The sequence below is a fragment of the Brassica napus genome, chromosome C5, assembly GCF_020379485.1.
Source record: "Brassica napus cultivar Da-Ae chromosome C5, Da-Ae, whole genome shotgun sequence".
Taxonomy (NCBI): Eukaryota; Viridiplantae; Streptophyta; class Magnoliopsida; order Brassicales; family Brassicaceae; genus Brassica; species Brassica napus.
In genome coordinates this window covers 25,909,838-25,935,954 of record NC_063448.1, presented here as the reverse complement: position 1 = coordinate 25,935,954, position 26,117 = coordinate 25,909,838, and the positions used below count along the sequence as shown (strand labels likewise).

The window sequence follows — 26,117 nt, the reverse complement described above, 5'->3', positions numbered from 1 at the left end:
ACAACAAATGTTATTTAAGAAATATTCGTCCCTGTGCTAAAAATATATTATTTTGCAAATATACTTAAATTCGATGTTTGCATATCAATTTATAATTTTTTTTATTAAAGTGTAATTTGTGAAAAATAGAATTAAAAATATTGAATTTTTCTAAGGAAATTGCAAACCATTTTAGTATATTGTTTACCGAAGTCATTTTATTGGAAAATAATGGAAATATTTACATTTTTGATTGATATTTTCCTATAGGCTAATGCTCCCGTTAAAATTGAAATTCTTCTCCAATGTTCAACCTTAAAACACGTTCCACCTCCCATCTAGACCCATCGTCTTCTCTCGACCATTTATTTTCCAAATTCCTTTTTTTGTTTTGTTTTGTTTTGGCCAACTCCTTAATTACTTTGTTCTTGGTCAACTTTCCAAGTCCTTGATTGATACCATTTCATCATCTGGTTCGTATTCACTGTGATCTATTTGAAAACCCTTTATTCACGGCACAATCAACTTAGTTTTTGTTCAAAGTCTAGTGTTTACATATTCCAAACTGCTTGAGAACAAATGAAAAAGCTGAGGTGCTGAGATTGTTTCATAAAACAAGAAAAAGACATATTATTGACTTCTCCTGGTTCATATAAAACAGGTGTGTTCTTCTTACGTTGCATTTCTGTCTTTCTTCGTTAAGAATCACATGTTTAATTCTCACACATTTTGGATTAAAGTTAATTTCCTAAATGTTTTTCTTTTATCAGAAAAAAATCATACAAGTTTCATAATTTTATTGGGTAGTTTTCTGTCACTTGACACCAACTTTTTCAAAAAGTAATTGACGTTAACCAAACTTTCAAGAGATGGAAATTTGTTATAACCAAATTCTTCTTTATAATCTTTAGTTTAATATTCTTTAATTTCTTGAGTTTTACGTGTTTTTGGATATTTTTATTTAAAGAGAGAAAAATGTTTTAGTCTTTGATCGTAGCTAATTTGTTCTTGGAACAGAAGTTTGATTTTCTGATTTTTTTCTGGAACCCTCTAGAGTTCTGGGCACAAGGCAAGAATCAACAATCAATTGGAGATTGAGGTCTAAAGGTGAAGTGTAATGTGTGGTTAAACTTGAAACACCTATTTTCCTGAAAATAAATAATTAAATCGTCTCTTTTATTCTGAGGGGCATATAATGAAAAGTCACCTAACTAACCGAGAATCATTTACTTTGCTAGATTCTGTATACACAAACACACATTCTTTCATGTACTTGTGAAGCTCAGAAACACTCAAAAAACTTCAGTAACATCTCTTAATGATGTCTGAAGATGGCTACACCAAAGAAACTCCTTGTGATTTTCCAAGAAACCCTCTTTGCATCTTCCTAAGTGATTTCAGGTAATCATTTTTTGGGTAAAATTTCTGTTTTCTTTTATGTGATCAAGAATAAACTTAAAATTTGATTTTCTTTGATGTATCAGATCAGTTTTTAAATTTGATGAGCTCGGTTTGGAGATAGCAAGAATAGCTTTACCTGCAGCACTTGCATTAACAGCTGATCCTATTGCATCTCTTGTGGACACAGCCTTCATAGGCCAAATTGGTATCAACAACAACCCAAGAAAAAAACAAGTATTGATCATTTTCTTAGTTTTGTTTCAAGATGGAAATCAATTTGGTCTTCGTTTTCTTGTTTTGGTGATGATTTACAGGTCCTGTAGAGCTTGCTGCAGTTGGAGTTTCAATTGCTTTGTTTAACCAAGTTTCAAGAATCGCTATCTTTCCACTCGTTAGCATCACAACTTCCTTTGTAGCAGAGGAAGATGCTTGTAGTTCTGAGGAAAACACAAACCAAGATTATAAAGAATGTATTGAAACTGGTATTAACAACACAAAGGAGGAAACTCAAGAACTGATTCCTGGAAACAGTACGTATATTTATATATAATTATATATATTGTGAGTATTTTAATTTCTTGAAGTACTAATCACTAGTTCTTTTGATCTTTCCTTCAGTTTCTACACCAGATGAATCTAAAAACAGTTGCAGTATCTTTAGTGTTAGTGACTCTCCAGTCAAGAAAAGAAACATACCATCAGCTTCTTCTGCTTTAATCATTGGAGCCATTCTTGGCCTTCTTCAGGCTGTGTTTCTTATATCCTCAGCCAAACCTCTCTTGAGTTTCATGGGAGTTAAACATGTAAAAAATCGATCTCTCTGTCTCACTATATATATATATATATATATATATATGTGTGTGTGGGTTGTATGATTGAAATATTTCAAAAAAAAATTCAAATTCTTACAGGATTCTCCAATGTTGGGACCTGCTCAGAGATATTTATCTCTCAGATCACTTGGTGCACCCGCTGTTCTTCTCTCGCTTGCGACACAAGGTGTTTTCCGTGGATTTAAAGACACGACAACTCCATTATACGCAACTGGTAAAACGCCATGTTTTTAATATGGTCTAAGTCCTTGAAACAGAACAAAGCTGATGATCAACTTTTAATCTCTTCCACAGTGATTGGAGATGTCACAAATATAATACTCGACCCTATTTTCATATTCGTTTTTCGTCTAGGCGTTACAGGGGCAGCCACTGCTCATGTTATATCCCAGTGAGTTTAGTTTCACGTTTTGAGTGTTAAAAGTTCTATCTCTTCTCTAATAACTACGGGTTTATATATGTTAATTTTCAGATACCTTATGTGTGGAATACTCTTGTGGAAACTGATGGGTCAAGTCGATATTTTTAAAATGAGTACCAAACATCTTCAGTTCTGTAGATTTATGAAAAATGGTATTTGCAAACTTGCAGTGTGTTTTCCTTTGTGAGATCTTTGATACAATAATATCGTTTTGACTATTGTTTTCGTGTGTCGTTCTTTTTTCGCTTAGGCTTTCTTTTACTGATGAGAGTAGTTGCAGTGACATTTTGTGTAACTCTTTCTGCGTCACTAGCTGCACGAGAAGGACCCACTTCCATGGCAGCTTTCCAAGTTTGCTTGCAGGTTTGGTTAGCAACTTCACTTCTTGCAGATGGGTTCGCTGTAGCTGGCCAGGTGTAACCATTGACCTTTCACTCTATCTTATTCGATAAAGGCGGTTCTACATTTTAACAAATGGGTCTTTTTAAAGGCAATACTTGCGAGTGCGTTTGCCAAAAAGGACTACAAAAGAGCTGCAGCTACTGCTTCACGTGTGTTGCAGGTATACATTCTTATATGAAATAAGCATTTAAAGATTCGGTTTAGAATAAACCGAAAGCTAAAGACTAAATCTTGTGACAGTTGGGACTGGTTCTTGGTTTTCTACTCGCGGTTATACTTGGAACAGGTTTGCATTTCGGAGCAAGACTATTCACTAAAGACGATAAAGTGCTACACCTCATTAGCATAGGACTTCCGGTAATCAATTTTAACTTAACCTTAAACCCTTAACTAAACCAAGATTGTGGCTAAACCGGTTCTTGTTTCCTGAAGTTCGTGGCAGGGACACAACCAATCAATGCCTTAGCGTTTGTATTCGATGGAGTTAACTTTGGAGCATCTGATTTTGGTTATGCCGCAGCTTCATTAGTTATGGTGGCTATAGTTAGCGTTTTGTGTTTGGTCTTACTCTCGGCGACTCATGGGTTTATTGGTCTTTGGTTTGGTCTTACCATTTACATGAGTCTTAGAGCAGCCGTTGGATTCTGGCGGTAAAATATCTCTGAATCTCTCTTTGTTCTTGTAGTGAAGAAGGTTAAAACTGTTTTTCTTAATAACGGAATGATGTTGCAACTGTGACAGGATTGGGACAGCGACAGGACCTTGGTCTTTTCTCAGAAGATAATTAAAGGGACGTGCATTGTTTTAATTGCTCTTAAACCTTTTCTATAATGAGATTGTAATTGAATAAAATACAAAGAAAATAAATCTGGAGATGCAAATAATTCTATGCGAGTCAGTAATACTCTTGTATATATTAATGTTGAATCCATATCTAGAGGGGTTCGTCCAGATTTATAAATTTTCAAAAGTTTCACGTCTTTTGGGTAAAATGTTAAATGCTATATCGTTTTATATTTTTTTGATGTGTTACTTTATACAAAATAGAGTAATTTCATAATGGAATTGAATTTTACTATAATGGAATTGAATTTTAAATAATGCAACAAAAATAAAACAAATTATTATTTTATTTTTGGATTAATCTCGTTTTTATTTCACTATAAAGTTAAAAATAGAATAAATCCAAAAAAAAAAATTATTCCAACTTTGTTTTATAATTGAAAACTAGATCTGGACCGCGCAACCGCGCGGATTTTTATTTTCATTTATTTTTATATAAATATTTTTTTTTCAATTCTAAATTGATATATATTATAATATATATGTGTCTATCAATTTTTAAAACATAATAAGTTTACGGTATATTTTTTCATTGAATAGATTGTTTCAAACTTTCACATGTATTTGTATCTTCTTCTATATATATATTTTTGGATTATTATTTTATTATTAAAATCGTAACTATATATATAAAGATTAGTAAAATATTATTTTATTGTCATATTTAAAGATATTGTAGCATTTCACAAATTTAGAAAGTTTTTAAAAAATTAAACTTTTCGCTTCATAGATTTATATTATCGAGTAAATAATTAAACATTTAGTTTTTGTTTAATTTTAAAATAAACTATATAGTTTAAAATTTGTTTTCATTGGTTTAAGGTAGTAAAGATTAATCATTGTTAGATAATATGATTTTTGTTATTTAAAAAAAAAATCTTTATAATTTTAAAAGTTAACATCGACAAATATTTAAATATTTAACATATATAGAGGTATACTATTACAACATTAAATTAAATCTATTTAATTTATAATATTTATAAATCTAATAGATCATCTATTGTTTAAATTCAATTATTGATAGTCCAATAAAAATTACTAGTAGACCCAAAATTTAAATGATAAGATTAGAGATTAAATGTAACATGACTTTCTAGGAATAGATCCATTAGATCAATTTTTTAAAAAATTTACACATGAATCAAAGTTTGACTTCTGTTTTAATATATAAGATATAGTAAAATTGGAGATGTTTTAAAACACCACTAATCTGCTATAACAGAAAACCGAATAACAAATCAATGAATCTCTATAGCTTTAAAGCCGCAAGAAACGCAGACAAATTAGTTTACAAAAAAAAAAAAAAGAAACACAGACAAATTAATTTTTTAAAATGGCTAATTAGGCCATAGTCAGAATAGATTAGTCCTCTTATACTTTTGAATCTATAGTATTATTCCAAAATACATTTGATTATTTTTAATACGAAATTAGCCCTCTAACTCTCTAGTCTATTTTATAAGTTACATAATAAATTAATAGTTAAACATGTGTGTAATATATGTTCTATTACTTATTTAATTAATATTTTGTGTAATATTTAAATATATGTTTAATACATAATTCATTCTATATTACGTAAAACAGTAAAAGTAAAAAGATACTAATCCAAATATAATATATTCCGTATTTTTATTTGTGTAATCTATATAATATTTTAAATATATGTAAAATATATAATAAATTCTATGTTATTAAATAATAAAAGATAAAAATATATTCAACAGAATATAATTAAATTTTGTATTTTAATTTTACAGAAACAAATCTTAATAAACTTAAAACATAAAAAATTGATCAAATTAATAGAAGTACAATATAAAACTATAAAATATTATTTTTATCATATAAACATCAAACCCTTAAATACATATATAATTTTTTTTAAGTATAAATAAAAACATAACAAAACACGATAACTATAACTTCTTAATTGCATATTAGTAAAATAAATATTAATTTATTATATAGAGCATAAAAAAATTTAAAACATCAGTTACTAAATTTTATATTAATTTAGATGTACTCAAAAAAATTGGAAAAAACATTTATGGAAAAACATGAATAATATCAGTTAAGACTGTTTACAAGATTTTCTAAGATTTTAAAAATACAATAACCGTAAATATAGAATACATATTCTTAACTAGGTGAAAATAACATACGACAAGAATATAAACAATAGCCTGATTAGAACATACACAACAAGAATTTTTCAAAAAAAAAAAACATACACTACAAGAAAACATGTGTATAATGAATTTTGGTCATCGTAAATCGAGGATGAGGTGACGACTGGTTTACGAGTATAGTCAAATCTTTCGTAAATTCGATGTAAGTTTACAATGAAATTTTTTCCTCGTAAAGTAGACTTTAGTTTACGAAGAATTTACGTTATCAAATTGAAATCATTGTAAAAGTGTTGCAAATTAACGAGCGTCATTTGATGGAAATATATAAAGTTGGATGTATACACACAGATTCTTACGGAAGGGTGACGAAGGAATTTTTCAAAAGTCTAGAGATATTCTTGTACCATGCAAGTAGTACCCCGATCACACAAAAACCGATAAGATGTTATGTCTTTGTCGAAAGTGAAAGAATAAAAAATTACCCATAATGAAGTTGTATTGAACCATTTAGTAAATATATGATTTACGCTACAATACCACATTTAGTTCGAACGACCGAGCTGAATCCGTGGTCCAGTTCGGCGAACGACCGAGCTGAATCCCGTGGTCGATCCAGCTTGTTCTTTCGACGAGCTGATCATTAGACCTTTGGTAGATTTTTCTGTTTTTCGACTTCTTTCTATTTTTATGGAAGAGAAGATTTTCTCGGGAAGTTTTCTGAAGTTGATTTCGTCGTAACCGATTTTGACCCCAACAAAATTGATCATAATTTATCTTAGATTTGCATGGATGCATGAGCTGAGTTGTTTTAAAAATATTTGCTAGAGAAAAACCTAATTAATAAACCAATTGTCAACACGCGTTAAAAACAAGTTTTGATAGGTTCACAAAGCGTCTTAACATCAACTTTCACCATCTAAAGACACTCTGTTCAGAAGGATTATTTTTAGGCAATTAGACCAACTTTTGCTATCTCTAATCAACCTAAGATCAGTGAACAAAATGAACAAGAAAGTTCAAGCATAGAAAACATTTTAGGTGAAGAACTCTGATAAAAAATTTTTCTAATTTATAAACCCTAAACATTCAAATTCTTAAGTTCCATTGAAACCCTAAAATTAATTGTTCAACTATTCATGGATAGAAGTAAAAAGTCAAATCAAGGAAGAAAACATAATTATAATTAAAAATATATAACATGCGTTCAAAAATAATATCTAGTCTCCCAAAAAATCAAAACTTAGAAGTCATATACTTAGGCCTGCGACTTCGGTTTTCTGAAACCGAACCGAAACGTCGGTTTTCGGTTAACCGAAGTTTTTAAAAACAATTCTGAAATAAACTGAATGAAATTTCGGTTCGGTTCGGTTTATTTCAGTTTTCAATTTTATTATAAATGTCATTTTAGATTTACAATGCAAATATTATATACTCCCTTGTTTTTCATATTAAGTGTCATTGTAAGTTTCCAAACTTGTTTCATTATAAGTGTCATTTTAGATTTCCAATGCAAATATTAAATAAATTTTCCAGTTTTTACCCTTCGATTTAATTAATTAATTAATTAAATTAAACAAAACAATGTATTAAATAGGGGTAAAACAAAAAAAATTATTAATTTTTTTAATCTGTGTGCAAAAACCTTAAATGACTCTTATTATAAAACGGAAGGAGTATAAAATAAGCTTAACCTAAAAAAATGGCTCAAAATAGTGTATATATATGTCAAAATACGTCATGGTCGAATTTTAGGTAAAACCAAACCAAAAATAAGAAAACCGAAAAAAACTATCGTATTGAACTGGTAGATATGCCAACTTTCAATAAAAGGCGTATAACTTTTGAAATAACCGATGGATTGACCTCAAACAAATGACATTGAAAATATAATTCCATTCTCTGTCATGTATTAAAATTTGAGCTTCATCCACCGGTGGAATTCTTTGCTAAATAACTAACTCATTTGCATAGTTTTGCATCTTCAATTTCTTCTTTTTTTTTTGCATCCAATTTGATCTTTTTCCAATTAGACCTAAAACCTAAAAACGATAAAGGAGTAAAAGACTTTAAGCACACATATTTTTGACTAGATAAAAGACTCAAAACATATGTTAGAAACTAGTAAAAACATCGATATATCAATTAGACTAGGCCGCACCCCACAACCGACTCGTCTCCACGGCCACCAAAGAGCACTTCCTCAAACACTCCGCCCATCATCCTCAAAGAAAGCTGCAAGGACAGGGGAAACACATGATGGTTCTGTCAAGAAAAAAACCCCACCCCCACGTCTCACTGTTTCACCAAAAAGCCACCACCACGCTATTAGGATAGATAAGTGTAACGATCCACTTCTAGAGTATTCTTTATTTCAAAGGAAATTGATCATGTGAAGTTTATTTCTACATTGAGTTTATTTATCATGAAGTTTGAAATGAATAAGCTGGATTTTTAATTAAGTATCAGATTGTCAGTGAGCACTTAAATGCTTCTGGATCGGGCTAAGTGACGATAAACCGATTATAGGACGATCAGAGGACATACAAAGAAAAAACAAAACCGCAAAACTAGTAAAAGGAAGTTTGGCTATCAAACAATGCATGTTTCTGACGAATTTCCGACGAAATGAAAAAATTCCATAGGAAATTCGTCAAAAATTTCTGACGAAGTTTTGGCGAATCTACTCCTAGAAAATTTCCGACGAATTTTCGACGGATTGCATAACATTCGTAGGATATTCGTCACAAATTTCCGACAAATTTCCAACGAACTTGAGTTTTAGATATGAAATATTCAAAATAAATGTTAAACCGGATATATTAAGTGATAAATATGATGTGGGTTAATAATACCTCATTTATTTAAGTATATATAAATATAGATATATACTCTTATGATTGATGCATCGACGGATACATAATCTTTCTTGTTAACACTTATACACTTAAGCAAATACTTTCCGATGATCCATCTTATAATCTTTAATTTGTGTGTTTTCAAGTGCTTTTAAAAATTATGAAGATTTTAAACCCCTAAAAGTCATCAATTTATTATCAATGGCTATTATCGTTCTATTTTTTCTATGTTTTGAACCCCCAATACGAATTCGTCGGAAATTCGTTCGAAATTTCTGACGAATTTATGACGAATTTCCGACGAATATATTTCTGACAAATTTCCGACAAATTTCCGACGAAAATGGTATATTCGTCGGAAAGTGAAATTTGCCCGGGAAAAAGCCCGCCTAATGTTTCGTGAAGAACCAAAATAAAAAATTCCGATGGATTTCCGACGATTACAGTCCGTCAGAAGTTTTTAATATAAAAGAGTAAGCCCCTTCTTCTTCCCTATTTCTCATGTCTCTCTCTAAACACACACAAATTCTCTCAGATTTTCTCTCTCTAATCCGGCGATTCTAAGCCTTAAACTCCTCAAATCTACCTCACAAATTATGTAAGTCATCTCTTTCCTTTTCTCATTTGACTTATGTTACTTTTTGATTGTGAAATAGTGAATTTTAGGTTTTAAATGTTGGATTTATGTTAGGATGAAGAATTTTATGAATTATATGTTAGATTTTGTTGTTAGGTTGTGGTTTAGATAGGTTTTGATTGTGATTTTGTGGTTTGTTTATTTAATTTGTTGTTTTTTGAAATTTAAAAAGTTTTTATTATTTTATAAAATGTTTTTCAAATTTTTAAAACCTTTTTGGAGTTTTTTAATAATTTTTGAAGCTTTTATTATTGTTGTTGTTTTAAAACGTTTTAAACTTTTTATAAAAAATAATTAAGGTCTTATATTAAGTTTGTTATAATTTATAAAACGTTTTCTCGTTTCTAAAGTTTATCAAAACATTTTTCACTTTTTTTAGAACTTTGCAATCTATAAAAGGTTTTTGTGTTTTTTTAGATTTAATTAAAATATTTTTAATTTTTAGGAAATGGGTTCAATTACAAAAATATTTTTTAAAAATTTCTTAAAACGTTTTCTCTTTTTCTATAAATATTTTCAATTTATAAAGCATTTTATGTATTTAAAAATTTATAATAAAATTTATTATAAATGATTATAAAAATAATTATATTACAAAAACGTTTTCCTAATTTAAAATTTTATTTTATTTATAAATAAAGAATTAAAAATATTTATTATAAATGTTTTTGAAATTTTTTTTAAGTAATTCAGTAAAATCTTATATTTAAAATAAATTTTTTTTTAAATAGTTTACAAAATTTTGCGATGGATATCATTTGTCGGAATTTCGTCGGAAATATATCCGTCGGAATTTCGTCGGAAATATATCCGTCGGAATTGCGTCGGAAATTTGTCCGTCGGAATTTCGTCAGAAATTCGTCAGAAAATATGAAAAAATTCCGACAAATTTTTTTTTCCAACAAAATAGAACCGACGACTTTTGTCGTCGAAAATTCGTCAGAAATTATTTATTCCGACGGATTTCTGACGAAAATCGTCCGTAGAAAACAAGTTGTTTTCTTGTAGTGTAAGTTTCACTAGTTATCATTGCGGGATTAAAAATAAGGAAGGTTGATTATGCGAAAATCGGTTAAAGAAAGTATCGTAAAGAATGGATCAGACCATTGATGGTGATCTTTGATTAAACCAAATAAAAAACTGGCATGTTATTTTTCTAATTTGGTGAATAAGTTCAGAAAATCCAACACAGAAACTTTTTCAGTTTGTTTCCAAAAGAAAAAAAAAATTCAGTTTTCATTTTTATTTCGACTTAGAAAACGATTTTAGAGAAAAGGCATATCAGAAACAAATTGCTAAAGAATATCTAAATTACTAAAACTTAAATTAGTTTTGAAGCCAAGAAGAAGAAAACAAAAAGAGACTATACGGCTTTTGAGAATCGAACTCGCCGTTTGCACAGTGAATCCTATGTTTTGGATCCCATGATATGATCCAGCCTTTCTTCTACATATCTATAAATATCTGAGCTCCCCCGTATATTTATTTATTTATTTGTAAGAAAATTGAAATCGAAATGTTACCACTATTTTATAGTTTTTTTACTGATATTTAGAATTGTAAGCAATTGCTAAGAGAATCTCAACTAAACCCAAAATGGACTAGTTGGTTAAAACAAATAAAAAAGAATAGTGTTAGCCTTTTTTTTTTTTTTTTTTTTTTTTTTTTAGAAAAGTGTTAGTTGGTTTGTTGAAACCCATGCTTATATATAGTAATACATTGAATTTAAATGCCATCCCATTTGACCAAAAAAAATGCCATCCCATGTGAATTGTTTTTATATTACATCGAAGTCTTTGATTCAATTTTTTAAATTAGTTTGTTTATTCTGCATGTGCTCTGCAGTTCTTGAGGCTAATTATATAAATAAGCTAAATTATATATACCACATAATACCTCCAAAGATAGTGTTTTATAACACAGAAATATCATAATCATCAAATGTGAGACTCTTGTCTTGTTTTTAGTTAAATAATAGTACATTTTTGTTTAAATGTTTTAATCTGTAGACTGTGTATAATTGAATTAATTATTGTAAATAGATATGCATGTGTGATAGTCTGATAGAATCTCTACGTATGAGTAAGGTTGAATTAACGTTTGTTTGGTACAGTAAAATTGAATTAAAGTTTTCACATGCGTTTGAATAAACATGTACTTACAAATCCCTTTCTTATTACCTGAGAAGCATTAGATAAAACTAACATTTACTTCATGTGTTTATTACATGTGTGTCATTTCCTACGTGACATCACCACAAGCTCTTTCACACCTTATATTCAAACACCTTTTCTTAACTAGGCTAATTACAAAATTTGCCATTGGTAATTACATTAAAACTTCCGTATATACTATAAGCTTATTGACTAACAAAATAATTTATCTCATGCCCTACTACTCTTTGATTACAAACGTTTCCATTTTCAAATACACAGAGATTTTATTACCATAGCCAGAGATTCTTCATAATTATCGATTTCAATATCGATTTCAATACTTAAATATTAATGCCTTTCTATATAGTTAAACTATATAAAATGATCTACATATCTACTTATATATGTGTTGCTATATCACGAATTCGTTATATATGTGTTGTCAAACACAATGTTCAACAATTCTTACATAATCGCAAAATCTTATAGATATATACATACACTTTTTCAAAAAAATTACATAAAACGATCTAATATATAGTATTTTTAAAAGCTAATAATAGTTTCAAATCTCCTCCACTGTATGTTAACCACGTTTATCGTTTCCATAATTATCAATGCAATTGTAATCGACGATCATTTTATGATAGTTTGGATTCAAGGCAACACAATTTAATACATTGTCATTTCGAGTGTTCCGATAATATATGAATCAAAATTGATTTGTCAATCACGGGATCAAATAAATTATTGTCAATGGCAATGTTAGCGTAGGAAATGGCAACACAATTGACGTGAAAAGAGGAGTTTTCTATAAAATTTATGATACAATATTTCAAATGTAAATGTAGATTTTGTTTTCAAACAAAGAATTCCTTTTTGGGATATGTAATTACTGAGTATTTTTTTTACTCTCAGTAAGCCATATATAATAACATTGCTATGCATTTTAAAGATATAGTATACATGAAATCCTTGCTATGCATTATAAATATCTTTGCTATGCATTTTAAAGATTTTCTTACAGCAATAATGGCATTGGTGAAAATAAATATATATTAAAACTTACATATTACAATATTTTTCTACTTTCTTAATAATATAAGTTTTCACCTAAACGAAGGGATTGTCAATCACACAACACTTGATGGGACATACGATGATCTCCATGATATTTCAGATCAGGAATGTATAAAGATAAATATGACGCTATTGGAATAAATGTATGTTATAGGATTTGAACTCAATAATTTCTATACAAAAATTGCGACGAAAAATGAAAAGTTTCAAAATCAGAATTGATTATTGATTTGAGATCGATTGATTTTTTCAATCAAGCTGCAATCTTTGTTTCCTTATATTAAAAATAAGAATAAAATATTTTCTGATTTTGAAAGATCAATTCGCAAATGGAGTAATAAGGCGAGTTTCAAAATAGAATTGTAGCGCAAGTTATTCAGTATTAATTATTGAATATTACATATATTTAAAGCGATTTCGAATAAAGATAGCAAACCCTAGACCCAAAACTTCTTGTATATAAATATATAGCCGATGTTAACATCTCCTCACCACAGTCTATATCTCAAAACATTGTTACCAAAACATTAGGTTTTTCTGATTTTACCTAGGTGGTAACATTGTCATTTTACCTAGGTGATAACATCGTGATTTCACTTTATTATGTTATTCTATCACATATGCTGCAATATCATGTTTTATGATTACAGTAACGTCATCATTAAGTGTGTTTCTTATGGTGTCCTTGCTCATGTTTTTCAAGAATTTTATTAGTTTATTGCTTATATTTCGTTTTATCTTATATGTATATTTTATTTTATGAAAAAAATAATTCTATTGTATGTGTTTTTTTTTTCCTTCATAATTTAGTTTATATAAGTTTTTGATTACTCTTATAGATTAGCTTTCATCCGAATCACATACGATTTCATCATTTGAAATCCAATCCTTCCTCATCGTATATATAAATAGGTTGTTTTGAGCACATCTACTCATTACATTCTTCTTTCCAAACCTTCATTACAAATTCGATCTTGCAAGCAAAACACTTATGGTAGGTCTCAACTCATTATATAATATGTAATCTTGTGACTATAAGTTTTGCATTTCTAATATCTATAGATTAAAAGTTATAATCTCTTTTAATCCATTGACTCCGTCCAGGAGCGGATATCACCTAGTAGTGTTTTTATTTAGCGAAAGAAAAGAATGAGTTATTGTGTGTTATCTTTAACCGCTAACTTAAAGATGCATTTGGAAAATCAACACAATTAAATAATTTCTTTGGTACTATGATACCCTCTTTTTCGGGAAAAGGGTTTTCTTTTTCGATATAACCACCTTGATTCTATTTGGTTAAATCTTTTACCTTATTATAGGACAGCCAAAAAATAATACCTTTAATTTCAAATATCACAATTAGGTATTTCTCAACAAGTACACTCATTCATATGATGACAGATCTATAAATATTTTATTTTGGTACCAATCAACATTTTAGTATTATGAACCGATCTTATTTTTCTTTTTTAAAAAGAAAGCTTCTTATTTACCTGATCATAACTACTAATATGCTAGTATAAAGAATAAAAAACATGTAAAATATTATGAAAAGCTGTAAGTTTTGATAAAACGTCCATTTAACCGATGAGATCATTCTAAACCACTACTTGTATTATTTAGTATTATAGTGCGAAGAAATTATATGTTTACCACTTTTTATTTTTACCACCATTCTTATGATCTTGTTTTTATGTATTTCAAAAATATATTTTTTATTAAGAGGCAAAAGATTCTTATGTTTTTTTTTCTTTTTATATATAATATTTAAATATTTAGATAAATAAAAATCTAAAAAATAAAAAAATAAATTTTTTAATTTTTGTTAGAATTATACTATTTCGAAATTCAAACCCTAAACTCTAAAACTCAACTCTAAACCCTAAACTATCGTTTCTAAACCTTTTTTTTTAAAATACGAACCCTAAACCCTAAACCATCAATCCTAAACCCTTTTTTTTTTAAATACGAACCTTAAACCCTGAAACATCAACTCTAAACCCTAAACCCGGAAACATCAACTCTAAATCCTAAACCCTAAAACTTCAACTCTAAACCCTAAACCATCAACACTAAACCCTAAACTATCAACACTAAACCCTAAACCCTAAAAAGTAAACTCTAAACCCTAAACCCTAAAAAATTAACCCTAAACCCTAAAACATCAACTCTAAACTCTAAACCCTAAACCTTCAACTCTAAACCCTAAACCCTAAATCCTAAACCCTAAAACCCTAGAGTTGATGTTTTAGAGTTTAGATTTGAAAGTTTAGGGATTTAGGGTTTAGGGTTCGAATTTCAGAAAAATATAGGGTTTAGGGTTTATGTTTAGGGTTTAGAGTTGATGTTTTAGGGTTTAGATTTGAAGGTTTAGGGTTTAGAGTTGATGTTTCGGGGTTTACGGTTTAAAGTTGATGTTTCATGGTTTAGGGTTTAGAGTTGATGATTTAGGGTTTAAAGTTGATGTTTTAAGTTTAGATTTAGGGTTTAAGATTTACGTTTAGCGTTGATGTTTTAGAGTTTAGATTTGAAGGTTTACGCTTTATGGTTTAGAGTTGATGTTTCGGGGTTTAGGGTTTAGAGTTGATGTTTCATGGTTTAGAGTTTAAAGTTGATGATTTAGGGTTTAGAATTGATGTTTTAAATTTAGATTAGTTAATTATATGTTTTTTTTTGTTAAAGTTAATCAAACAGTTATAAATGTATTTTACCACTTATTAAAGATAGGGTAAAAAAAAAATAGTACTTTGAAAATGATATTCTCGGCAATTTCCCTTACAGTTCTATGAATATTTAAGTAAAGTAAAGCGTACCCATTTCACACTACACTTGCTTGCATTGATCCTCTACCATAAAGAAATCCTTTTTCTTTAGTTTCCCAAATACTAAGCAATCTCTCTTTTTATTTTCCTTACCTTTTTCTTTCTTGGCTTTTTCTTCTCTCCTGATAGAAACTTTTTCCAGTCAAAATTTAAGAGCTTTAAAGTAAAACTTCCACTAAGGTTTATACATATACTTAGCCACACATTTCCTCTTCTCGTTCTCTCTTCTCTTCTATCTAGGTTTGGTCTAAAATGGCGTCAAAAGGAAAGACACCAGTAAGAAGAACAACTCCAAGAAGAAGAAAAACAATCAAGAATTCATCTTCTCCATGTAGTATCAATAGTGACGTCACTTCAACGTTATCATCTACTTCAATATCTTCAACCGCTACGTCAACGTCGCCGATTTCATCCCATGGATGCTGTACGCCGAAGTCTACGAAGTCAAGAATACCGGAGATGCTGACGTGTCCGCCTGCGCCGAAGAAGCAAAGGGTTGCCCAAGACTCTGCTTTGAGGAGGAGACAAATCACTTTCTTTGCTCCTCCAGATGTAGAGCTCTTATTTGTTTTGGCACTTCGTAATAATCATGGTCAACAAATCGACAAATAAAGTTAAGTTTTAATTATCGTTTTGTGGCTCTTGTCATGGTATGATCAATCTCAAGCTTCTAGTTTGATTCAATAATACAATAATTGAAGATGTATTATAGAGAGTGGAGTGTGATGTTTTTACCCCCCCTTTTTTTTTTTCTTATCTTGCTTTAGTTTTCCCCTCTTTGGTTCTTTTTGTTTTTAGTATTTTGATAATTTTGAATTAGGTAGGCTTGAATTTGTGGTAGGGTATAACTAATCAAATGCCCTATCTCTTTTTTTTTTTTAGTTATTGGGAATTAGGTAGGTTTGAATATGTGTATTCAGATGATTGCTAACATTTCAGGCTTGTTGGCTTTGCAGTTTTGTTTGTATTTTGGTTTGAGTTAATTACGATCGAGTTGGTTATTGTTTTACATATACTTTATTGGTTATGCTAACCAAAACACAAATCCATTAAAAAGTACTTCTGGTAGATATTTCCTTTCTATTAAAGTATATGTAGAAAAAAATAATGAAATGATGTGTTACCAACATAAAAAGTCATCAGATGATACCATTTTAATGAGAATGATATAGCGTTGGGCAAAAAATCCAATTCCGAAAAACCGACCGAACCTGATCCGAAAAAAGTATTACCAAATCCGAACCGAAATTGATTAAATTTTCGAACGGGTTCAAAATTTTGGTATCTAAAGAACTGAAATCGAACCCGATCCAAACCGAAATATTTCGGATACCCGAATGTATCCAAAATAGATTTATATACCTAAATATATTAATTATTTTTAGATTTATTGTATATTTAGAACATCTAAAATATATAAGAAACTTTTAAGTCCAAAATAAATATACAAATAGTCAAAAGTAAATGTCTAAAATAGCTAAAGTGTACTCAAAACACCAAAAAAACTTAAAATATCTATTGATTCTCTATCCAAATATTCAAACGAAACTAATTTATATGTTAAGTTTATGTATTTTAACATATGTTATTCAAATTTATAAGCAATATATAACATTGTTTATAAATTTTGAGAATTTAAAATATATAATGAATTTAAAATTTTTAAAAATGATTTAAATGGATAATCCAAATCCGAATCAAACCCGTAAAGATCCAAACCAAACCCGAACCAAAATTTAGAAATATCCGAATGAGGCTAAAATTTTTGACCATGAAAACCCGAAATCCGAATAGATCCGAACCGAATCCGAATGGGTATCCGAACGCTCACCCGTAGAATTATAGCTCACATCTAAATTTTTTGATCCTAGATCAAATCTGTTAAGTTCTACAGAAAAGAAAATTTTTATTATAGCAAAATATAGTGGATTGAGGATACTATGCTTACAATTTTTTTGGATATAATCCAAAGTTATTAAAACGATTCAACTATTCCGTTGTTGGATTTATAGTTTATAAATGTTGAAAAATGAAGTATTTCAAAAAAGTGTTGAAAATTTACTATGCGAGTCTATTTGGAAATTGTAGAAATTACGTTATTTCTTATGTTTTATAAAGAGTGTCATTCAGACATGTTGTTTATATTATACAAAAAATCATTTTAAAAATTTAATACAATTTATATTTATGTTAAGTTTGATCATTGATTTTATAATTATTTTATTTATTTTAAATATTATTTGTTAAATACTCCCTTCGTTTCAATTTTGTTGTCGTTTTAGGTTCATACACACATTAAGAAAACATTTAATTTTATACATTTTCAAAAAAAAAAACATCATTACTTATACAGCTAACCATATTTCAACCAATAGAAAAATAAACAGAAGAATTTTACTAATGAATTTTTCATTGAAATCATAAAACGACACTTATATTTTGAAACGAAAATTTTCCTCTACAACGACAATTAATCTGAAACGGAAGGAGTATATGTAATTAATAAAAATAAAATTTTATTTTAATTTGTTTTATTTGTATGAAACAGATGGATGGAGTATTAATTTACACTAATTGTAAAAAAAAAAGATAAATTTTGGTTAGTAAAAAAGAAAGAAATAAGGGATCTGTTTAACACATGGCCAATGTCTGGAGCAGACGATAACATACATCTTCGAAGGGAATCCAATGGAAGGACTCGTGCGGCTTTCTTCATCATTTTCACTTTATTCCTCCCGGTTCCTTTTTAAGAACAAAATTAATTATTATTTTTGACCAACTAAGAGGTATATTGAAAGATGAACTTTAAAGGCTCGGGTTCAACAAGTTATTAGCTGCCCATTAAAGTGGCGAGAAACAAATGAAAAGCGACGAGAAATAAATGGTGAGTCGGTGGAGAAGGCGAGAAGGTCGATGTCTGATAAAACATCGTAGAGCTCTACTGTTCTTCGTCTCTGGGTGATGGTTCGAACAAGCCCTTGAGAATCTGAACGAAGCCAGATGTGTGTGTAGTTGCATGAAGCAGCATGAAGGAGAGCAATTCTGATGGCGAGGGCTTTTGCCATGATGGCGGAGGAGACTCGATCTTGTGCTAGAGATCCGTGATCTAATTCCTGATACTCCTTGTTCCGGTCTATAGGGACTGGTAGTGGCAACTTGGGGAAATGTAAGCTGGGCTTGACTCCATTCTTTGATGGCTAAGATCGCTTTGAGGATAGTGTCTTGAGGAGTAGTGGTTCAAGTTAATAATTTCAAGTTATAACGAAATTATAGAGTAATATATATATATATATAGTAGGTGAGGAAACGACAACACTAGCTATGATAGTATTGTACTATATTTAATTAAATAATTCGTTTCTCATTATGGCATTTTATGTATTTCTTTTCGATTTATTGCATATCAGACTTCAATAATGATAACAATGAGGACGTATGCATCCTATGATTGAAGTTATATAACACTTCAATAATGATACACCCCGCAGTGCCGTATTTATTCGTTCCTACGACATTCAAAAGGGTCACTTTAGAATGTACAACATCGATGCATTTTTTTTTCAATTTCACGTTTTTCTTCAACATTTTACTGAAATGAAGTCTTACAACATAATAAAAAAACAATAAATCATTCGATAAAGAAATTTTACAATAAATCATCGAACATAAACTATTGACTTACTAAGATATGTTGTAAAAAAAAAAAAAAAGAGAGCCAAAATTTGCGCCTGTTAGAGAGAGGTGAGAGAAACTTTCTTTCAAATCTCTCCCCACCCAAAGTCGTCTTTTCTCGAACCTCACCATCTTGATTTCGATTCCGGTGAGCGGCGGTGGTTGCTAATCGTCGGTCGCCAACCCAATTTTCTCCCCTTATCCAAACCTCAACCCCGTCGAGCTCCGATTTGCGCACTTCCTCCTTGCTTCATCACCTCTGGTTCTTCGTCGGATTGCGGCCGGATCCGGCGAACCAAACCGGTTTCTGGGTGTGTACCTAGCTTCTCCGGAGTGATGGCGAGGTCGTGGCTGGTCGGATCTCTTCAGGAGGCGTCGTTGGGATAGTAGATCCAGGGTTTGACTCACGGTGGATCTGGGTCTAAGCAGCCAGATTCTTCAGTGCTCTGCTCGTATGATGGGACCGGAGTCGAGCCGTATAACCTCTGCTTCCGTCAACCTGTACCTCACCGGTGCTTAATTGTTCGCTTCTTCGTGTCGGTTTGGATTATGAGGGAATGGTCTTGTTGTATTTCCGGAGTGAGCAACGTCTGGAGTGGACTTCGTAGGTTGCGATTGCCGGACCAGGGCTTGGTCTCCCCTGCTTCGCCGGTCCTCTTGTCGGAGTCGCCTTCGGGACGGTCTGCGGTCCCTCAGACTGTTCTCCGGTTGCGAACTCTCTTGATTACTTCTCTTGTTGCAGGTACCGGTGGCAAGATTGAGTTGTGATCTGCTGATACTTAACGGTTGTTCTGTTTTCTTCCATATGCCAAGCTTTAGTCTTGTCTTTAGGGACTGTGGCTAGACCTTAGTTTGTTTTAGAGAGTTCTTTTTAACTTTTTTTGTGGCTCTCTCTAACACTTTTGCTTTGATAAGCTTCTTAGATTCCTAAGGTTTGATTTCATCAAACTCTTGTAATCTCCCTGTATCATTAACAAGTTTAATGAAAATTCACATACTTAACAAAAAAAAAAAGATATAATTGTAATATTTTCAAGAACACATTTACTTTATACTCTGGCCATGTCTTAAACATATCATTCGTCTCTAAAAAATGTAAGGTTCTTAAAGTGTTTTTTTTTCTTGAAAAATAGCCTTCTTAAAGTGTTTATTATTTACATAATCTTCCGACCTTTGAAGAACATATTTTATGTTAAAACAATAATACAATATTACATAGACAATTTTATAGCCGATAATTTTACATGTTTATGAAAATTGATGTTTAACTTCAATATCCTGAACTGTTTTATTAACGTTCACGGCTATGCTTGATGGTTTAATTTGTACTGAATTGAATATCTCATGTTCAATCTGCATAATTGTTGATAATCGCCTTTTGAAACTCAAAACCAGATATATGGATATATAAACATTAAAGAACCTCCAATAAAACTGTTTGAATAAGAGGGTTTCCATTAATTAACTGTTTAAAAAATGGAAAAGTACGTATGAGCAATAATCGAGCTAAATAAGTGAAAATATGTTAATCCTCCTCATTGAAGAGAGAATGCCTTATTCCTTAACCATTATTTACGAACTGATTCGTATATGTATCATCACCACATTCATTCTCAATAAAAAAAAGAGGACATAGTTTTTGAAAAATATGACATGACATCAATCTAATTATGATATGTACATTCTTCTTATAAAGTTTTATATTTTTTGCCAACATTTTTTAAATGTGGTAATAACTAATAACTCTTACATTATTATTAAAATAATTTTTCTATGTGAATACTTATTTTTGAATTTTTTAAATATATTAAAACTAATAAATGATTTGTGTTTGTGTCATCAATACAGTCATTCTCAAAAAGATGACATGCCTTTTGAAAAATATGACATGAGATCAACCTAATTATGATATGTGTATTTTTCTTATAAAGATTTATATTTTTGGCAACATTTTTTAAATATAATGACTAATACGTTATATGTCATTATTAAAGTAAATTTTCTATGTAAATATATTAATAATTAACAATTCATATCACTATTAAACTAATATATATATATCACATTAATACATGATAAGGTTAATAAAATTATAGACATACATTTTTTACATCAACTTATATATATTATCAAAATTAATTGTAAGTTTACATCTATACTATTATTTATGAAGTGATTTTGCTGATTTGTCATGGTCTCCATAATTTTAGGTCATTTTGCTTATTTGTCATGTTTTCCATAATTTTAGGTAATTTTGGTTATTTATATGCTTAATAATTATAATTAATAGTTTTACTTAATAAACAGTTATATAATGTGGACAAACAAATTAAGCTTCCGTAAAATTAACCCCCTTTCCGCCTGAACGCAAGTAAAGAAGTGAACGATAGTTTTCAAAACACATGCAATACCAATAAGGTGATGGCAGGATAAAGTAGTAGTAGGAGTAGCATAGATAAACCAAAGGAAGAAGAATGTGGACTCGCTTTCCATCAACATTTGAGTCAGAGAGAAACTGCACTGATGAAAATTATGTTGGTGAAGAAACATCATGCCATCATTAATTTATTAATTTAAATAACGCAACTATTTCAAAATTTGTAATTGGAATTACAATTATAATTATTTTAAACAAGTTAGGACCAATCTTATTTTCATATGATGTAAGATGTTTTAAACTCTATAGTTTCATTTTTTCATTCATTCCAAGTTGTCTCGATTATAGTTTTTGACATCTATATTTATGTACTTTTGATATTTGTTTTTTTTAGTTGGAGTTTTATGTTTTCCTTTTTTCTCTGAGTTTGAAATACTAGGAGAAAATCGGCTTTATTACATGGAGTTTTGAAATGATGAATTAGGTATTCTGAATTTTTCCAGTAGTTATTTCACGTGTATGTTTTACTACTGTTTAATCTATAAGAAAAATATGCTTTTATATTAAGGTTAGAGATTTGCCTATGTAATCATGTTATGAACATGTGTTTAATGGTTTAGTTTCTAAAACGGCTAAAGTAGATATATTTGTAATGAATAATTAGATTTATCATTATGTAATTAACCATAAATTAACTTTAATAATAAGACTATCATTATCTATTGTTTCTTTTATTAAAAGTAAACTTATGAAATATTAAGATAAGTCAATGTATATATTGATCAAGTAAACCAATGAAATATTATCATTATCTCAATTTATTTTTCTTTTAAGTTTTCTTCTAAATTATCATCGAACTTTAGTTTTTATTTAGTTTTTATTTATTTTGTTCTTACTTGGATTTTGTGTGTGTTTTAGTATTTTTTTGGTAATTTAATACATGTTTCTTGTTCAAAAATCAAAAATAGATTAAGAGAGACCAAAAGTTCACATTGTTACTTTACTTAATGTGTGGAATATTTGATATGTATTATGCTATTGCGGTCTCATAATTTTATAGCTTTCCTTTGTGTTAAGGAGACGTAGAGCGAAATAAAAATCGAAGAAAACTAAAATGATTAAGAATATAAAGAATAAGTTATCATGATGTTTAAATCATATCACATATATTAATAATTATTTTTAAAACGATTATGCCCGCATGTGCGGGCAAAACACCTATTTAACAAATATAAAACTAAAGCAATACTAATCAAATAAATTTACTAACATATTATTTTTTACCAGTTTAACAAATTTTAACTAAAACAAAAAGTCCAAACTTTATTTAATTTGTATATTTAAACAGAATATCATTTTAATTAAAAACAATATTATATATAAAATTAGTTATTTCTGCGCATGACACGAGAAAACTTCTAGTTGTATTTATAATCTTATATGTCCCTAGTTTGGAGTCCATGTATAGAAAATTAAGTGTTGAATCTATTGAGCAGATCTTGGTTAAAGTTCTTGACTGCTTGGCCACATTTTCCTTGGTCACATATCTGCTCGACAAAGCTCTGGTGTGCCTCTGATCGTCTGCAATGCAGGAGCTAGAAACAACGGATCAGATATGGCATGTGCATCGATCTCTATCCTACACCTTTGTTTTTCTCTAGTTCAGTGAATATCACTTTTATTTATCACATGCGGACATAAGACGTATAAAACCTGATCAATTTATTGTATGAAATATGTGCACAAGTTTGAATTTCATATTATCAATTTATTGTAACAATCGGGTTTATGAGGTCGGTCAATTTCGTGGTAGTATGTTTGCCGGGTATACTTTGTTCTAGGCCTGCGACTTCGGTTTTCCGAAACCGAACCGAACCGAACCGTCGGTTTTCGGTTAACCGAAGTTTTTAAAAACAATTCTGAAATAAACATAATGAAATTTCGGTTCGGTTCGGTTCGGTTATTGGTTTATTTCGGTTTTCAATTTTATTTCCGAAAATAACTGAATTTTTAAATTTTTGGTTAATTTTGGTATAATTTTTCCAAAATATTCGGATATTTTCGGTTAAATTCGGTTATTTCCGTTAAATTCGGTTATTTTTGGGTTATTCGGTTTTTTTGCGGTTATTTTCGGATATTTTTGGTTATTTTCGGTTTTAATTTTTTTTTTTTGAAAATCAAAAACCGAACCGAAAACCGAATTAATTTTCAAAACCATACTGAAAACCGAACCGAACCGAAAACCAAACCGAACCAAAAACCGAAAAAACCGGTTCGGTCCGGTTCGGACAAAAATCTCAGGCCTACTTTGTTCTGTTTAACTTGTGCATACCACTTTTGTTTTAGTTTTGTCTATTCAAAATTAGTGGCACAAGTTCAAAACTGGTCAGTTGTGACTTGTCTTTATTAAATCTTCATTTTCATTGACTATTAATTTAGCCCTTTTATCATTATGTATCCAGTAATAAAACTATACTGCCAGAGAAAGAGTCAAAGATGAATCGAAGGTCATACATGTATATAGAGAGCCCTTTTATCTTTTTTTTAAAGGTCGTATAACCCTTTTATCATCCAATACTATTTTTAGTCTTGAATTCAATCATTTTTATGTGAGGAAATTATGCATGCAAAATGTATATAATTAACACATAATGACATTTGAGCTGTTCATAGGGCCGATATATGTCGTATTGATCGTTACAAAGGACAAAACTACCGCATCGAGCCTGTTCCAGGTTAGGGATCTAGTTCCAAGGGAAGGCTAGATCAAGTGCATGTAAACTATTTGTACTGTACATGTAAACTATTTGTATAAATTAATGGAAGAAGATCTCGCGCGTGTCATGTTATCAGACAAGTACAAACAAAAACCCAATTAGGAAAAAGTTACAGATCACCTTGGAATGGGGTTTGATTTGAGCACCATTTGTAGATCATCATTGATTTGAGCACCAATTAGGAAAAAGTTACAGATCATCATTTGTAGGTTCATATGATGGATAAGATACGTTCATTAACCGTTAAGGCACATTATAATATAACTAAACTTTTATTTGCTTTTGGTAATTGAATTTATTCAAATAAAACTGAAGATCAAAGAACAAAAAAAAACTTAGCACTTTACTATGGTAGCCTGTTATAGAAAATCTTGGTGTTAAAGTTGTAAAGTTTGAAAGTGTTTCAATCGACGAGAGGTATTAAAGTTGAAAGTTGTAAACTATGGCTGAGATTTCAGAGTTTCACGAGAGATATTCAATGACTATGTAGGACTTTGAAGCTTTGATTCAGATTCTGTAGAAGGGAAGCCAATCTAAGAGATGATCTTGTTTCACAAACAGAATTCTCATTTTTTATGTACCAGACTTGTTTAAATGTTTGTACCCCATTCAGTACTGTATTAAACAATATAATAGTCATGGACGAAACATGAAATATGGACAATCTTATAAATATTCTCGTGTATTTCTTTTAATTTGAACTTTGAAATCTAAAACAAATAGAAAAAAATAATCTAAAACTAATGGTGAAAGTACAAATTTCTTATTATTTTGTCTTTTAATAAGTAAACTAGGATTACTTAATTATTGATTTTTTTTTTATAATTGAACAGATTGAATAAATATACCTTTAAAACAAACAAAAAAAATTCATGGATTCATGGCAAATGTTCATGTTGCCATGGGTAAGAACAGGCACTGATCCCATTGTGGTTAAGACTATCGATCCAAAGGGAGAACTTATTCTTAAAATTTCAACCAAATGGTGCATGTGAGTAAGAAAAAAGACAGTAGGACCGTCTGTTGTGTTGGTCACACCGAAGGTACGTGGAGACACATGCGCAACAACATACAAAACGTTCAACTAATTGTAAAATAAAGTTTTAAAACATTTTTCCTGATTGTGGAAAACCTCTTTGCTCCATTTTATTAATGATTCTACTAGAATGTTTGAATTTTGAGTCCTAGAAAATGTGAATTATGAAAATTAATGGAGACCAGGATTACAAGAGATAGCATGATGCAATGTGGTGCAGTCAAACATGAATTTTAGAACATGTAAAATTGTATGTAACATTTCTTTTACTTTTGTAATACCATAATTATCTAGCGTTAAAAAAAAAACATTTTTCCGATTTATTTTTCATATTTTTCGATCATATTGGTTATAGATTTTGCATCCATGTAGAACTAATTTATTGATTAATATATGGGTTTAAAGTTTGAGCTATTCTAATTAATATTATACTAGGTTAAGATTGACTATTGTGTATACAAATTATTTTTATATACTATTACTTATTTTGCGCTTTTACATATTATAAATAATAAATTATATTAAATAATTGAGAAGTCAGTAATTATTAAGTATATAATTAAATTAGCGCGAGTACATAAATCAAAACAATCACATTTATTTATTTACAATCATTTTATGGTAAATAAATCCAAAGAATCACATTTATCTATTTTATATAGTATATAATTGGATTTAATGATATTAACAT

The 26,117-nt window shown here is 29.7% G+C and overlaps 2 protein-coding genes across 3 annotated transcripts; both read left to right on the top strand.

Moving 5' to 3' along the window:
* Nucleotides 1-294: 294 nt before the first annotated feature.
* Nucleotides 295-4,017, top strand: LOC106401813 (protein DETOXIFICATION 42). Of its 2 annotated transcripts, none has more exons than XR_007323606.1 (14): nucleotides 295-640; nucleotides 1,034-1,086; nucleotides 1,218-1,380; nucleotides 1,464-1,585; nucleotides 1,695-1,910; nucleotides 1,999-2,183; nucleotides 2,292-2,427; nucleotides 2,508-2,604; nucleotides 2,686-2,786; nucleotides 2,885-3,048; nucleotides 3,125-3,196; nucleotides 3,323-3,393; nucleotides 3,469-3,686; nucleotides 3,778-4,017. XR_007323606.1 is itself a non-coding variant. In XM_013842413.3 (14 exons), exons 3-14 carry the CDS (start codon nucleotides 1,298-1,300, stop codon nucleotides 3,818-3,820), a joined length of 1,554 nt encoding a protein of 517 aa, XP_013697867.1. In that variant the 5' UTR covers nucleotides 298-640; nucleotides 1,034-1,086; nucleotides 1,218-1,297; the 3' UTR covers nucleotides 3,821-4,017. The 2 variants fall into 2 exon arrangements, 1 of the variants encoding a protein (XP_013697867.1); XM_013842413.3 differs by having other exon boundaries at nucleotides 298-640; nucleotides 3,277-3,393.
* Nucleotides 4,018-15,474: 11,457 nt separating this feature from the next.
* LOC106356989 (cyclin-dependent protein kinase inhibitor SMR9) lies at nucleotides 15,475-16,275 on the top strand. Its single transcript, XM_048757105.1, has one exon. It carries the CDS (start codon nucleotides 15,817-15,819, stop codon nucleotides 16,174-16,176), a length of 360 nt encoding a protein of 119 aa, XP_048613062.1. The 5' UTR covers nucleotides 15,475-15,816; the 3' UTR covers nucleotides 16,177-16,275.
* Nucleotides 16,276-26,117: the final 9,842 nt, after the last annotated feature.

What these genes read in the sequence shown, in the direction of transcription:
- LOC106401813 (XM_013842413.3), top strand. Translation starts at nt 1,298, where the DNA reads ATGATGTCTGAAGATGGCTACACCAAAGAAACTCCTTGTGATTTTCCA. An exon ending in AGCCTTCATAGGCCAAATTG is followed by an intron (nt 1,586 to 1,694) that starts GTATCAACAACA and finishes GATGATTTACAG; the next exon opens with GTCCTGTAGAGCTTGCTGCA. An exon ending in ACTGCTCATGTTATATCCCA is followed by an intron (nt 2,605 to 2,685) that starts GTGAGTTTAGTT and finishes GTTAATTTTCAG; the next exon opens with ATACCTTATGTGTGGAATAC.
- LOC106356989 (XM_048757105.1), top strand. Translation starts at nt 15,817, where the DNA reads ATGGCGTCAAAAGGAAAGACACCAGTAAGAAGAACAACTCCAAGAAGA.